General features: G+C 46.3%; 1 protein-coding gene across 1 annotated transcript in view; it reads right to left on the bottom strand.

Annotated features, from left to right (window-relative positions):
• Window positions 1–1,073, bottom strand: part of LOC141105039 (uncharacterized) — a 90,200-nt gene extending 89,127 nt beyond the window's left edge. The window contains 4 exon segments of the mRNA XM_073594834.1: window positions 199–273; window positions 386–529; window positions 640–737; window positions 854–1,073. Coding sequence (XP_073450935.1) covers window positions 199–273; window positions 386–529; window positions 640–737; window positions 854–887 — 351 coding nt within the window. The 5' untranslated portion in view covers window positions 888–1,073.
• Between the last annotated feature and the right edge of the window lie 14,930 nt (window positions 1,074–16,003).

Raw genomic sequence — 16,003 nt, 5'->3', positions numbered from 1 at the left:
GAGGAAAGGAATGTATATTAAAAAATAAAAATGTGAGTGAAAATTGTAGGGCGCTCAAAGTAGCTAGAAACGGGGATAGGGGGTGTGGGTAACAAAGGTTGCACTTCAGATGTTGAAGTAAAACAAGAGACTACACAGAAGAACGACATCTCATGGCTTAGAATATATATTTAGGTCTAGATGCCCAGCCCCACCTACCTGATGATGGTGAGGGATGGTGTGATCCTCATGCATGGAATCCCAGGAACACAGAGGAGGGGGACATCTCTCACCCTAAACCCCAAAGATGAAAGAACAATATATAAATAGAGCAAGGGATTTAATAGAAAAATATCATCTCATAGCTTAGAATACTTTTATGTTGTAATTGCTCAGTCCCATCTACCTGATGATGGTGAGGGATGGTGTGATCTTCCTGTGTGGAATTCTGAGAATAAAGAGGATCACCTTCTACCATAGACTGCTGATCCCTGGACTTCTTTTCTTTTTCTACTTTAACCTCAACTTTGATGTCTTTCAGTTGTTCACCCTAAAACCCAAATATGATAAATCAGATTTATAAAAAGGAAACAAGAGATGTTATTTTGAAGCGTAGAATTTGACAACGTATTTGAGTTCTAATTGCTCAATCCCTCCTACCTGATGATGGTGAGGAATGATGTGATCTTCCTGTGTGGAATCCCGGGAATACAGAGGACGGGGACATCTCTCTGGTGGGTTCTCATTACTGGATCCATCTGTAGGAAACACACACACTGACTGAATACATTGTTTCTATGTGTTTATCAGATGATGGGGGATCTAGGTGGACCCTCCATACTGCTCTCTCCTTTACAATAAAGTCTCCTCTTACCCGGTGATGTGAGGGGCGGCTGATTCTCCATCATGACGTCCTTGTAGAGATCCTTGTGTCCTTCTAAATAATTGAATATTATTACTTCCTCTGCTGCCAGTTCCAACAATGTTTTCTTTTTACTTCCTCACCCCTCACCCAGGAGTGTTTAGTTCCTATCGTGCAGATTCACCTAGTGATGTCACAGGAAACATGTGACCAGGAAGCATGAAATGGAGGGCGGGAAAGTGAAGTGAATAGGAGCTGTGTTTCATCAGATTAGGTGACCCATCAGAATGTGTAACGGAAGTGATGTTTTGTTGCCGCCATCTTGCTACACCCCGCACTCCTCCATAGTAAGCATACACTGAGAAGGGGAAAGTGGACATCTTGTTACACCCACCAAAGTTTTGCATGTTACACGTAATTTTAACAGTAAAGTGAGTTTATATAGTGAAATACAGTACTTAGAACTCTGTCTTACTGGTTAGATGTTGAATTTTAAAAGTGCAGGCATGATGATGACTAGGCGGGAGGGGGTGCAGGCATGATGGTGACTGGGGGGGAGAGGAATGCAGGCATGGTGTTGACAGGGGGGGAGGCGGGTGCAGGCATGGTGGTGACTCGGGGGAGGGGGTACAGGCATGGTGTTGACATGGGGGGAGGGGGATGCAGGTATTGTGGTGACATGGGGGAGGGGGGTGCAGGCATGGTGGTGACATGGGGGAGGGGGTGCAGGTATTGTGGTGACATGGGGGAGGGGGGTGCCGGCATGGTGTTGACATGGGGGAGGCAGGTCCAGGTATTGTGGTGACATGAGGGAGGGGGGTGCAGGCATGGTGGTGACATGGGGGGAGAGGGATGCAGGCATGGCATTGACATGGGGGAGGGGGTGCAGGTATTGTGGTGACATGGGGGACGGGGATGCAGGCATCGTGTTGACATGGGGGGAGGTGGGGTGCAGGCATGGTGTTGACATGCAGGGAGGGAGGTGCAGATATTGTGGTGACATGGGGGGAGGGGGTGCAGGCATGGTGCTGACATGGGGGGAGGGGGTGCAGGTATGGTGGTGACATGGGGGAGGAGGTTGCAGGTATGGTGGTGACATGGGGGAGGGGAGAAACAGGTATGGTGGTGACATGGGGGAGGGGGGTGCAGGCATTGTGGTGACATGGGGGAGAGGGAGCAGGTATGGTGGTGACATGGGGGGAGGGGGTTGCAGGTATGGTGGTGACATGGGGGAGGGAGGAAACAGGTATGGTGGTGACATGGGGGGAGGAAGGTGCAGGCATGGTGTTGACATGGGGGGAGGGGGTGCAGGGATTGTGGTGACATGGGAGAGGGGGGGTGCAGGCATGGTGGTGACATGGGGGAGGGGGTGCAGGTATGGTGGTGACATGGGGGAGGGGGAAACAGGTATGGTGGTGACATGGGGGGAGGGGGGAAACAGGTATGGTGGTGACATGGGGGGAGGGGGGAAACAGGTATGGTAGTGACATGGCGGGAGGCGGGTGCAGGCATGGTGTTGACATGGAGGAGAGGGTGCAAGTATTGTGGTGACATGGGGGGAGGGGGTTGCAGGCATTGTGGTGACATGGGGGGAGGGTGTGCAGGTATGGTGGTGACATGGGGGGAGGGGGTTGCAGGTATGGTGGTGAGATGGGGGGAGGGAGGAAACGGGTATGGTGGTAAGATGGGGGAGGGGGTGCAGGTATTGTGGTGACATGGCGGGAGGGGGGTGCAGGCATGGTGTTGACATGGGTGGAGGGGGTGCAGGTATTGTGGTGAGATGGCGGAAGTGGGTGCAGGCATGGTGGTGACATGGGGGAAGGGAGTGCAGATATGGTGGTGACATGGGGGGAGGGGGGAACAGTTATGGTGGTGACATGGGGGGAGGGGGGAAACAGGTATGGTGGTGACATGGGGGGGTTGCAGGTATTGTGGTAACATGCGGGGAGGGGGGAACAGGTATGGTGGTGACATGGGGGCAGGGGGGTACAGGTATGGTGGTGACACGGGGGAGGGGGGTGCAGGTATGGTGGTGACATGGGGGAGGGGGTGCAGTGCAGGTATGGTGGTGACACGGGGGAGGGGGGAAAAGGTATGGTGGTGACATGGGGGGAGGGGGGTGCAGGTATGGTGGTGACGCGGGGTGAGGGGGGGGACAGGTATGGTGGTGACACGGGGGAGGGGGTTGCAGGTATGGTGGTGACATGGGGGGAGGGGGTGTAGGTATGGTGGTGACATGGGGGGAGGGGGTGCAAGGGGGAGCCAGGACCATCAGTGTCCCCAGCCAGCTGCAATCGCCAAACGGTATCAAGCCGGTCACCGATCATAAGGCAATGAGGGAGAGATGAAAGGAAAAGGAAGATGCTGGAGCTGGATCACATGTTTCGGGGATTAACATAAACAGCAGAGCCCCGGTCCTTCCATCAGTGTCCCCGCTCATCGGACATACAGGGGCGGAGGGTTGTCGGCAGCGGAGGTTGATCATTAGCTTGTGTTCAGTGGAGAGCAGGGAGGGGTTGCCATTCCCTGCAGCCAATAGGCTTCAGTGTACAATAGAATTTATATTTATACACTGAAGAAAGAAGCCGATTGGCTGCCCCTCTCCTTTGCACTGAACACAAGGGGAAACAACACTTGTGTCGGCGGCGGAGGACATTTTTGTGTAGCCGTTGCCATTTTTAGCCAAAAACATTCCCGATTTTCCCGGGACAAAAGTAAAATCCCGGGAATATAATCGGGACAAGCTTAAAGTGACAATAAAAGGTTTTTAATATTGTTATTTTTTTTAAAAAACAAACATGTCATACCTCCACTGTGCAGCTCGTTTTGCACAGAGTGGCCCTGATCCTCATCTTCTGGGGTCCCTCGGTGGCTGTCTCGGCTTTTCCCTGCTTCTGATAACCCCCTCTGGGAAGCGCTCTCCCGGGGGGTTACCTTGCGGGTGTGCTCCCGAGTCCTGTATTCAGCTTCCATAGCCACCGACTACAGGACTTGGCCCCACCCCCGGCCCTTGCGTCATTGGAGTTGATTGAGAGCAGCACGAGCCAATGGCTGTGCTGCTATTAATCTATCCAATGAAGAGCCAAGAAGACCGAGCAAAGAAAGAGCATGTTCGCGACGCTGGATTTTCCAGGGCTCAGGTAAGTAAAACGGGGGGCTGGTGGCCAGTGATCGTAAGATGTTTTTTCACCTTAATGCATAGTATGCATTAAGGTGAAAAAACATGAACCTTTACAACCCCTTTAAACCTGGACGAGGGTCCCAAAATCGGGATTGTCCCGGGAAAATCGGGACTGTTGGCAACTATGCTCTCTGTACATCTCCCTGTATACCTCTCTCTGTAGATCTCCCTGTATACCCCTCTCTCTCTGTATATCTCCCTGTATACCTCTCTCTGTATATCTCCCTATATACCTCTCCACCTCTCTCTGTATATCTCCCTGTATACCCCTCTCTCTGTATATCTCCCTGTATACCCCTCTCTCTCTGTATATCTCCCTGTATACCTCTCTCTCTGTATATCTCCCTGTATACCCCTCTCTCTGTATATCTCCCTGTATACCCCTCTCTCTGTATATCTCCCTGTATGCCCCTCTCTCTGTATATCTCCCTGTATACTCCTCTCTCTGTATATCTCCCTGTATACCTCTCTCTCTGTATATCTCCCTGTATACCCCTCTCTCTGTATATCTCCCTGTATACCCCTCTCTCTGTATATCTCCCTGTATACCCCTCTCTCTGTATATCTCCCTGTATACCCCTCTCTCTGTATATCTCCCTGTATACCTCTCTCTCTGTATATCTCCCTGTATACCTCTCTCTCTGTATATCTCCCTGTATATCTCTCTCTGTATATCTCCCTGTATACCCCTCTCTCTGTATATCTCCCTGTATACCTCTCTGTATATATCTCCCTGTATACCCCTCTCTCTGTATATCTCCCTGTATACTTCTCTCTGTATATCTCCCTGTCATAGTTGCCAATAGTCCCGAATTTCCCGGGACATTCACGAATTTTGGATCCTCGTCCCGATCCTTTTGTTTCCCGCGATTTGTCCCAAATTTTTGCGCTTGTCCCGAGGATCGTAAATTTTTGGGCAATAAAGCGTTAATTTTATTATATCGTATCCTCCCCCCTTGCCTCATTTTGTCCTCCTTGTCTTCTATTGGACAAGGAGGACACATGCTCTTTCTGCTTGCCTTGATTTGCCAAGTATGGCAAGCGGGGGCGTGGCTACTTAAGTTACCATGCCAGACCGCCCCGACCTGCACAGTCGGAGCACATGGATGGATGGGGGAGGAGGTGCGCCGCTGTGTCACGCTGACTGCTGCTGCTGTGTCAGTGCCAGGAGAGGACGCCAGGACTCGGAGGAGGTTCGCCTCCTCCTGTTTCCACTGCTGCCTCAGGCTCAGCCTGGGAGGGACCCCGCCATGAGGAGGAGAACTTAAAAGGTCCGGGGGAGGCCGGCACCAGGGAACAGTTGGCACCACGTGGGGGGAGCGAGCGAGCGAGTCATTTTACACAGACACGGTAAGTCAAAGTGCTCCCAGCTTCTGTTTGATGGGAAAAAAAATACTCCCTCCCTTTGGGGGGGGGGTACAGCGGGTTACTGTGCTCTCTTAGGGGGAAATTGTGTGAGTTTTTTTGTGTTTTTTTTTGGGGGGGGCACAAAGAGTTCAGTTTTTGGGGGTGGGAGGGTGTGATAGTTAGCGACAGTGAGCACAGCCTTGATGGGTGGGATTTTTTTGGGGGGGGGAGATAGGAAGTGGCAGTGGGTGACCCCCGTATGGTGACAAATAGCTGATGTTGGCCCAGTTAGATTTTTGTGTATTTAAAAAATTAACAGGGTCACCCACCGCCACTTCCCATCTACCCCCCCATCAATGCCGTGCTCACTGTCGCTTCCTATCACACCCCCCCAAAATGGAAAAAGAAAAGGAGGGGGTCCACCTTCAGCCATCCAACCCCATAAAGGCCACCCACTGCCGCTTCCTATTACTGCCCCCCACCCCCTATTTTTATTTTATTTTTTTAAATACACAACAATCTAGGGGGTGGGGGGCGGTAATAGGAAGCGGCAGTGGGTGGCCTTTATGGGGTTGGATGGCTGAAGGTGGACACCCTTCTTTTTCTTTTTTTCACATTTTGGTGGGGTGTGATAGGAAGTGACAGTGAGCACGGCCTTGATGGGTTTTTTTTTTGGGGGGAGGAGATAGGAAGTGGCAGTGGGTGACCCCCTTATGAGGACAAATAGCTGATGGTGGCCCGGTTAGATTTTTGTGTATTTAAAAAATTAACAGGGTCACCCACCGCCACTTCCCATCTACCCCCCCCCCCCCATCAAGGCCGTGCACTCTGTCGCTTCCTATCACACCCCCCAAAATGTGAAAAAAAAAAGAGAGGAGGGGTCCACCTTCAGCCATCCAACCCCATAAAGGCCACCCACTGCTGCTTCCTATTACCACCCCCACCCCCTAGATTGTTGTGTATTTAAAAAAAGAAAATAAAAATTAGGGGATGGGGGGCGGTAATAGGAAGCGGCAGCAGGTGGCCTTTATGGGGTTGGGTGGCTGAAGGTGGACCCTCTTCTTTTCTTTTACCTTTTTTTTTTTTTTCCATTTGGGGGGGTGTGATAGGAAGCGACAGTGAGCACGGCCTTGATTTTTTTCTTTTTTTGGGGGGGTGGTGGGGGAGATAGGGAGATAAAAACAGCGCTGCGCTAAAACAAGAAAGAACACTAAGATAGCAGCTAACACACCTATAGACTCAAGGCAAAAGATAACAACAGAAATAAAAGTGTAGCGCTATATACTATACAGACATATAAATCAAAAATCCCAACCCATAAGTGCATACAAACAGTAAGTAAAAACCTTATCACACCTTGTATGACCATAAATATGGATTGCACAATAAAGTGACACTGTATTATTCAGCAAAACAGTTAGGGTGAAACAGTAAATGATAAATCTTAGTTGACAGATATAAACAATAACTTATATTTGAAAAACCGTGAAGGTTCAGCAAATCTAACACCTGATTTTTGCAAAGAAAAGTCCTGAAACATAACAGTCCACAATATAAGTTTGTAGAAAAATTGTGAAAAAAGAAACATATAGGATCAAACAATTTTGCAATTGCCCCACCACAGGAATAGTATATCTTCTGACTTGCCATGTGGCAAACAATATGTGGGCCGGACCATCAGATCTTTCACGACACGAGTTTTGGAACATATTAATCTTATCAAAGCAGGTAGTACCAAACATACCGTCCCTCGGCACTACAGGGAATTTCATGATCGAAACCCTGCGGGCACCCAGTTTCTTATCATTGATAGGTATGTTGCCCCTTAGCGGGAGGGGGGGGTCGATCCTTAGAGGTGTCTCCCGTTTGGAGACATATTGGATTTATGAGTTGAGGTCCCACTTTCCGCAAGGTATTAAAGTGGAATGGGACATCAACTCTTATTAATCAAGCTTAAGTACTGTTATGATCTACCTTTTTCAATTAAGCCAAAGTATTTTTAATTAAGCCTAGGTACTGCTATGATCTCCTTTTTGTATTAAAGCGGAGCTCCGCCGAAATTTTTTTTTTTAAAAGTCAGCAGCTACAAATACTGCAGCTGCTGACTTTTAAAACATGGACACTTACCTGTCCAGGGCGCCCGCGATGTCGGCACCCGAGGCCGAACTGTCTCTCCGTCCTCGGGTGCTGCCGCCTCCATCTTCGGTAAGGGATTTAGGAAGTGAAGCCGTGCGGCTTCACTTCCCGGTTCCCTATTGCGCATGCACGAGTCGCGCAGCGCAATACGGATGGTCCCTGCTGTCTCTGGGACCCGTGTGTTTCCCAGCAGGCAGCGGGGAGGGAGCAGGAAGTGGCGTAAATAACCACAGATTCTGCGGCTATCTATGCCGGAAGTGTGTACAGATACCTGTAATATACAAGTATCTGTACCCCCCTCCCCCCTGAAAGGTGCCAACTGTGACACCGGAGGGGGGGAGGAATCTGATGAGTGGAAGTTCCACTTTTGGGTGGAACTCCACTTTAATTCGTTGATTATTAATCATTTTAGCATATGTAATGTCTCATTATTTTTAGGTGTGAATTAGATTGATGCCCCCTACTGGTAGTGTCGCCTTAAGATCCTTACATATGATCCCATATTTAATCACCATTAATTGTTGAGTTGATGCCCTTTTATGACCATAACAAGTTCACTTTTAATTTATAGTAACGATTGGCATTATTATGTTGCTCATTTTGGGCAATTACTAATATTTTCTTATATCCTTTATAGTTTGATTTAGGTGCCCATCTTTGCTGACACTTCAGGAATCCGAGACCAGCCTTAGACTGAGGCTTGGTTCAGTTCATTGGAACGCAGCAGCGTCTCATTCTCTATATGAGATGAGACGAGGCTGCGATCATGAGAGTGAAGCTTGGCTAGCAGGGTGGATCGCATTGACGCCCCACTGGGAGTGCGGGAATGAAGTCATTGCGCTGCACGGGAGCGAGGCTTGGCCTTATGGGTGGAGTGTGGCGGCGCTGCTATGCCCATGCAGGAAATGATGTCTGGCTATACTGAGAGTGAGGCTTAGTTTGCGTTCGGAATACTTCCGGACTAGCAGACCAAGCCACTGGGCATTTCAGACTATATTTTTTTGGAATTTTCTTTGGGTTTTTTTTGGGATATGCTTTTATTCATAAACAATATCTGTCCCTTTGCCCCTGTGCATGTGGGAGCACAATAATTAATTTAAGATCCTTCAAAGCCGGAAGTGATATTAATTTATTGCACTTCCGGTATTATGACACTCCCAGTGGGGGTCATTATTTGTTTATAAAGCGGTGAGGTGGAGGGGTTCCACACCCCAGATGACAGGTCCTTAGCTGAAACATGTCAGGTGGACCCCTCACGATTACCGCTATATGATGTTTGAGCTGTTTCTGATCTTCTAATATGTGAGTCTGTTTTTAACTATTTTAATAAACCAGTGTTTAAACGTTATCACGCTATGTGAGTTTTTTCACTCCTCGCATGGCATATGAATATTCGTTTGACCTATGTCGGAGTGCCTATGGATGTGGAAGCTGTGCTGATACCCCCCTTCCTACTATATGGTGACGACATTTGACAAGACACATTGTTCAGACCGGTTGGTCAATAAGCCTTTTTGACTTGTATGACGTATGTCCTTTCAAGTCATTAAGTTCCGGTAAGCCTCTTGATGTTTCCGGTGATGGCCCCGACACCAATCTAGACCCTCTGTTCACTTGTGGTTCCTTCATTGTCTAACTATCTGCCAGATTTGGTGAATTTTATCTACTTGTGAACCTGGGAGTTATATTTCCACCATTTTCAGCGTGCAACCTCCATAGACTTTTGGTGGTGGTTTCTTTTTTCACAATTTTTCTACAAACTTATATTGTGGACTGTTATGTTTCAGGACTTTTCTTTGCATAAAATTAGGTGTTAGATTTGCTGAACCTTCACGGTTTTTCAAATATAAGTTATTGTTTATATCTGTCAACAAAGATTTATCATTTACTGTTTCACCCTAACTGTTTTGCTGAATAATACAGTGTCACTTTATTGTGCAATCCATATTTATGGTCATACAAGGTGTGATAAGGTTTTTACTTACTGTTTGTATGCACTTATGGGTTGGGATTTTTGATTTATATGTCTGTATACTATATAGCGCTACACTTTTATTTCTGGTGGGGGAGATAGGAAGTGCGGTGGGTGACCCCCCTTATGAGGACTAATAGCTGATGGTGGCCCGGTTAATTTTTGAAATACACAAAAATATAACCGGGTCACCATCAGCTATTTGTCCCCATAAGGGGGTCACCCACCGCCACTTCCTATCCCCCCCCAAAAAAAAAAAACTATCAGGGCCGTGCTCACTGTCGCTTCCTATCACACCCAATGTCGGTCCTTTCTTTCTGTCCTCCTCCTCCTTCTTTCTTTCTGTCCTCTTCTTTCTTTCTTTCTTTCTTTCTTTCTTTCTTTCTTTCTTTCTTTCTTTCTTTCTTTCTTTCTTTCTTTCTTTCTTTCTTTCTTTCCTCCTTCTTTCTTTCTTTCTTTCTTTCTTTCTTTCTTTCTTTCTTTCTTTCTTTCTTTCTTTCTTTCTTTCCTCCTTCTTTCTTTCTGTCCTCCTTCTTTCTTTCTGTCCTCCTTCTTTCTTCTTTTCTTTCTTTTCTTTCTGTCCTCCCTCTCTTTCCTTTCTTTTCTTTCTGTACTCCCTTTGTCTTTCCTTCCCTTTTTCTTTCTTTTTGTCCTCCATCTTCTTTTCCTTCTTCTTTCTTCTTTCATTCTTTCTCTGTCCTTTATTTCTTATTTTTGTCCTATATTTCTGTCCTTTCTTTCTGTTCTTTCTTTCTTTCTCTGTCCTTTATTTCTTATTTTTGTCCTTTATTTCTGTCCTTTCTTTCTTTCTCTGTCCTTTATTTCTTTCTGTCCTCCCTCTTTCTTTCTTTCTTTCTTTCTTTCTTTCTTTCTTTCTTTCTTTCTTTCTTTCTTTCTTTCTTTCTTTCTTTCTTTCTTTCTTTCCTCCTTTCTTTCTTTCTTTCTTTCTGGCCTTTATTTCTTCCTGTCCTCCCTCTTTCCTTCCCTTTCTTTCTGTCCTTTCTTCTTTCTTTCTTTTTCTTTTCTTTCTGTCCTCTTTCTTTCTTTCTTTCTTTCTTTCTTTCTTTCTTTCTTTCTTTCTTTCTTTCTTTCTTTCTTTCTTTCTTTCCTTTCTCTCTCTCTCTCTCTCCCTCTCTCTCTCTCTCTCTTTTTCTTTCTTTCTTTCTTTCTTTCTTTCTTTCTTTCTTTCTTTCTTTCTTTCTTTCTTTCTTTCTTTCTTTCTCTCTTTCTTTCTTTCTTTCTTTCGTTCCTTCTTTCTTTCCTTCTTTCTTTCTTTCCTTCTTTCTTTCTTTCCTTCTTTCTTTCTTTCCTTCTTCCTTTCTTTCCTTTCTGTCCTTTCTTTCTGTCCTTTTCTTTTTTTTCTTTCTTCTCTTCATCCTTTTTTCTGTCCTTTCTTCCCCCACCCATCCCTCTCCATCCCCTCCTTCCCGCTCCATCCCTCATTCATCTCACTCTAACCACACCCCTTTGAGCCACGCCAATTTAAGCCACGCCCACTATCCGCTTAAACCACACCCATTTTTCTGGGCGGCGCGCATAGCATCTTTACTTTCCTATTCCACACCTACTAACGCATGCCCCACCCCCTGATTATAATGTGACTCCGCCTACAGCCAAAAAAGTGTCCCTAAATTTTTTTTTTACAATGTTGGCAACTATGCCCTATATACCTCTCCACCTCTCTCTGTATATCTCCCTGTATAACCCTCTCCCTGTATATCCCTCTCTCTGTATATCTCCCTGTATACCTCTCCACCTCTCTCTGTATATCTCCCTGTATACCCCTCTCTCTGTATATCTCCCTGTATACCCCTCTCTCTGTATATCTCCCTGTATACCCCTCTCTCTGTATATCTCCCTGTATACCTATCCACCTCTCTCTGTATATCTCCCTGTATATCTCCCTTTCCTGCCCATACCTCACGTCAGCACACAATGGGTTAATGCCTCCTCCAGAGCCCCACATGACCACCTGTATCTAGAATAAAAGGCAGCCCCTCCCCCACTATTGTGTTCTTTTTTTTTTTGGTCTGCTCCAGGCCACCTGTGAATTGAGTGGTAATTACTTGTTTGCTGCAAGGATATTCCCCTACTGCACAGCCTCTCCATGTTCAGCCTCTCATGGAGTTGGAAGACCCAGAATGTTGGATGGTAAAGCTTCCTGAGACTGGGTATCCCTTGTGCTGGGTTGCGGGCAAAGTTGCTAAGAAAGCACAAATATTTTACAGGTGTGGTATTAGTAAGCTCTGCAATGTCACCATTGAGGTTTTCCTGTCTTGTATAGGCAGCTTTGTATAGGCAGCTTTCCTTGCTTTGTCTTCAGTCTGAGAGCGGCGGTGGATGATGTCACAGAGGGCAGGGAGACGGGAGGAGCAGGGTAGAGACCGCCAGTCACCAAGCAGCAGCTTAAACAGTCTTGGAACCTCCGGAGTGTAGAGGTGTAAAGTTCTGATTTCATACTTGTATGTATCTATAACTGGCCTCTGAGAGAAGTCAGTTCTAATCTGTTATTTAACACCATGTTGTGTGTCAGTTTGATGCAATGTTTATCCAAATGGAATGCAGAGGTTCTGACTCTGTAATGTCAAATATATTATACATAAAGCTTTTATTTTTGAGATAAAAAAACAGTCTTGGAGCCGGCAGAGGAATTGGTTTCTCTCCTCTCTCTGCGGTCCTGCCAGTTTTCTCTTGTGTGGTAAAGACTTGTTGCTGTTTGCTCCCCTGCTGTGCTGTATGTTCCCGGGGATTAGACAGTCTGACTGGTTTTTGTCTCAGATTCCGTGTCTCCTGTCTCCCTCTGGAAGGCTGTCTGACCTCACCTGCTGCTTAAAGCGGAGGTTCACACAAAAATTGAACCTCCGCTTTTCGGAACCCTCCCCCCCTCTGGTGTCACATTTAGCACCTTTCGGGGGGAGGGGGGTGCAGATACCTGTCTAAGACAGGTATTTGCACCCACTTCCGGCATAGACTCTCTTCCCATCCCCACCGCGCTGTCTGCTGGGACACACACGGGTCCCAGAGACAGCGGGGACCAGTTAGAAAGCGCAGCGTGACTCGCGCATGCGCAGTAGGGAACCAGGAAGTGAAGCCGCAGCGCTTCACTTCCTGATTCCTTTACAGAGAATGGCGGCGGCAGCACCCGAGGGACGATTCGGTCTCAGGTGCCGACATCGCTGGACCCTGGGACAGGTAAGTGTCCTTATTTGAAAAGTCAGCAGCTGCAGTATTTGTAGCTCCTGACTTTTATTTTTTATTTTTTCGCGGGACTCCATCTTTAACTAAGTAGATAAAAGCAGAAGGGTCTTAAAGAGGCAAGGTACCTGCTTTTTTCTTGGTGACAGAGTTTTGTTTTTTTTTCCATATTTTTTTGCACATATGAGCTCACCACACCTGTCAGTGGCACAGAAGATTAGCGAAGGTACGAGGGGGCGGCGTGGGACATATCTTCAAAAGAGTGCTCAAGGAATGCAGTTTGGTGTTTTGCATGATTTTAGGAGCAGAAGCTCTAAACGCAAACACTCTAATGCCCCGTACACAGGATCAGAATTTTCATCGGAAAAACTTGGATGGTTTTTCCGACGGAATTCTGCTCAAGCTTGGCTTGCATACACATGGTCACACAAAAGTTCTCTGAACTTTTTACCGTCAAGAACACCGTGACGTACAACACTACAACGAGCCGAGAAAATGAAGTTCAATGCTTCCGAGCATGCATCGAATAGTTTCCGAGCATGCGTAGGAATTTTGCGCGTTGGAATTGGTACAGACAATGTTTTTCCGACCGAAAAATAGAGAACCTGCTCTCAATCTTTTGCTGGTGGGAATTCCGCCAGCAAAAGTCCGATGGAGCATACACATGGTCGGAATTTCCGACCAAAAGCTCACATCGGACTTTTGCTGGCAGAATTTCTGATTGTGTGTATGCAGCATAAGACCCACCACTGGTCACCCCCTGACCAGGACAATATACATTCCTCACATTCCCACACATGGTGGCTTTCATGCAGCTCATGTGGCAATGGCTCACATGCGTTTACATCAGCGCAATAGAAAATGCCTTGCCCAGCCCTGTAGCAAACATTGGCCATTAATCGGCATAGATTGCCTCAAATGCCAATGGATAAGGAACAGGCAAGACGCAGGCCCCACCATCGCAAACGCACACAGATATTTCCAAATGTGAAAGAGGAAGAACTTCTTTTCCCATAACGATGGAGTTAATAGCTCATTGATGAAGAATGGGAGAGATGTGATAAGAAGACCAATTTACAGTAAAGGTCTCCAAGCTTTATCCAATGAAGCTGGCGGATGCATGTTTAAGCAATGCACTTCCAGGAGTGGATGGGGCCTGCCACCATCAGGTGCACAAGTGTCTTTGCCTTTTAATACCTTTAGGAATCCCAGGGGTTGAAAAAATGTAGTTAAGGCTGGTTCACACTGGATGCAGTCCAGTGCGTTTTTTATTAGTCAAAAATGCATGAACAGTGTTTACCATGAATTCCAATGGCCTACATCACACCAGTGCTGTGTGTTCCAGTACAGTCCACTATAGGAGAGCATGTTGCATTATTTGTCTATGGAATGTATCCGTAACATGGCAAACGCATTGAAAAAGCACCTAAACAACTCAAAAGTGTGCATGCAGAAAAACCTCTTCAACTCAGAAATTGTGAACTGGCCTGCAGAATTGCAGAAAATTTATACTGTGGCAGGTTTTTGCCTGTAGACTAGCGACAGCGCTGTGATGTTTAAAGCATTAAGAAATGGCCTTTAATTCAAGTGGAACCTGCGGTAGTAGGCATGGTTCGGGAGGACTTGAACCTGGCTGCTGACTTTTGGCCGAGGCTTCAATAGACCTAGTTCTAGGGCCGGCACATTCAGTCACAGCCATGAGAGCTTTGTGGTTGGGCCACTGGAGGGAGTATGATGCTTCCACACAAACCCTTTGTAACATTCTCCATAATAGGAGGTTGCTCAGGAGGCCAAATCTAATAGGCCAGGCTGAAATTTACCAGATCACAATGAAGGGGGCTCAAACTTTCTGTGTACATGGAATCCAATCCAGAGCAGGCTTCTAGACATTTGGAAAATCCTTTCATTCATGACCAACAGATCTCACGAAGAAGGAATTACTGCAAGATTAAGTATAAGAATTATACTGCAACAGGTCCATAGTGCTGATGCCACTAAAAGAACAAATCTGGGGGTTTCTCCCTGTTCTTTCTAGCACCCAAGGCTTCAGGAGCTTTCCCTACTGTCTGGGTTTGAAGAAATCGAACGGGTACATACACAACAAAAGGTACAAGATTGAGTCCATGCAAACAGTCATGGCGATAGTTCAGCATGAGGACTAATTAGTCAATCGACCTGCCGGACATATACCAATCAGTGTGTAACACCAGAGTCATCTGAGATTTGCAGTGACTGGCTGTCACTTCCAGTTTAGGTGCCGTGCCACATTTTTAAAATGGCAAACACTAAGAAACTTTTTGAACATTTTGAAGGCAGTAGTGGCAGTAATTCGTCTGAGGGTAAGGGCCTGCCATTACTTGGACAATGGAGTAATTGTATGGGTGGGTGGCAAAGGCAAATAAAAGGCACCAACATCCCTGTATATAATTGTCAAGAAGAAGGAACTTATTTAGCGGGACTTTAAGGGTGCCAACGAAAAGGGGGGATAGTGATAGTAATATAATGCTTGACATTAGGTATACAAATTTATTGTTACATACAAAACATCATTAAGACTACAATATGAATTATGCGCACATGTTCACATGTACATCTAAAAATTTAAAACAGGTGATAAAAGGTAATCACTCGATAATAGCAATGGAGTGATTGTCCCGACATGTTTCGCCGCTCTGGGCTCATCAGGGGATGTTTTAAAATAAGGCATAGATGTAACACTGCATGTAATAAAATGAAATACAAACATTATATTAGTTTGAAATGTAATACAAAATGGTAAAATTATTAACATACAAATACAATAAGGTATACTGTTGACCGCTAGGTCCATCAACAGAAGCTCACCCATATGCAGATCTCATACCTGCGAATCGGTGTGAAAACAAGGGAAATCCTCGCTGGGAGGTATATTAAAGGTATAAGAAGATACCCAGATATGCTTGTCAGCTGAAGTCTAACAAAAAATTGATAAACATGTAAATGTGTGATTACATTAAAGTGTGTGTTCTATTCAGAAAAGGGAGAAAAGAAAAGAAAAAGGGGGGGAGGAAAGAAAAAAGGAGGGGAAGGGGGAGGGAGGGGGAATAGGGAAGGGGGGGAAAGGAAGGAAGGGAAAAGGAGGGGGGAGAGGAAGGTGGAAAAATGAGGGGGGTTGAAGGGGAATGGGGGGGGGGGGGGGGGGGTTGGAGTAGAAGAGGAAGAAAGTGGGTGTTGGAAGTGGAAAAGTGAGCAAGGGGGTTGTATTGGGAAGTGTGGGAAGGAAAGGATAATGAAATCACAATCTGAGAAATGGATGAAAAGCAAAGAAGAAGGGGTGATAAAGCTGTGCAGG

Source organism: Aquarana catesbeiana, linkage group LG08 (genome assembly GCF_042186555.1).
Source record: "Aquarana catesbeiana isolate 2022-GZ linkage group LG08, ASM4218655v1, whole genome shotgun sequence".
Classification (NCBI taxonomy): Eukaryota; Metazoa; Chordata; class Amphibia; order Anura; family Ranidae; genus Aquarana; species Aquarana catesbeiana.
Note: the sequence above shows the minus strand (reverse complement) of the source record. Positions and strands in the feature narration are given on the sequence as shown.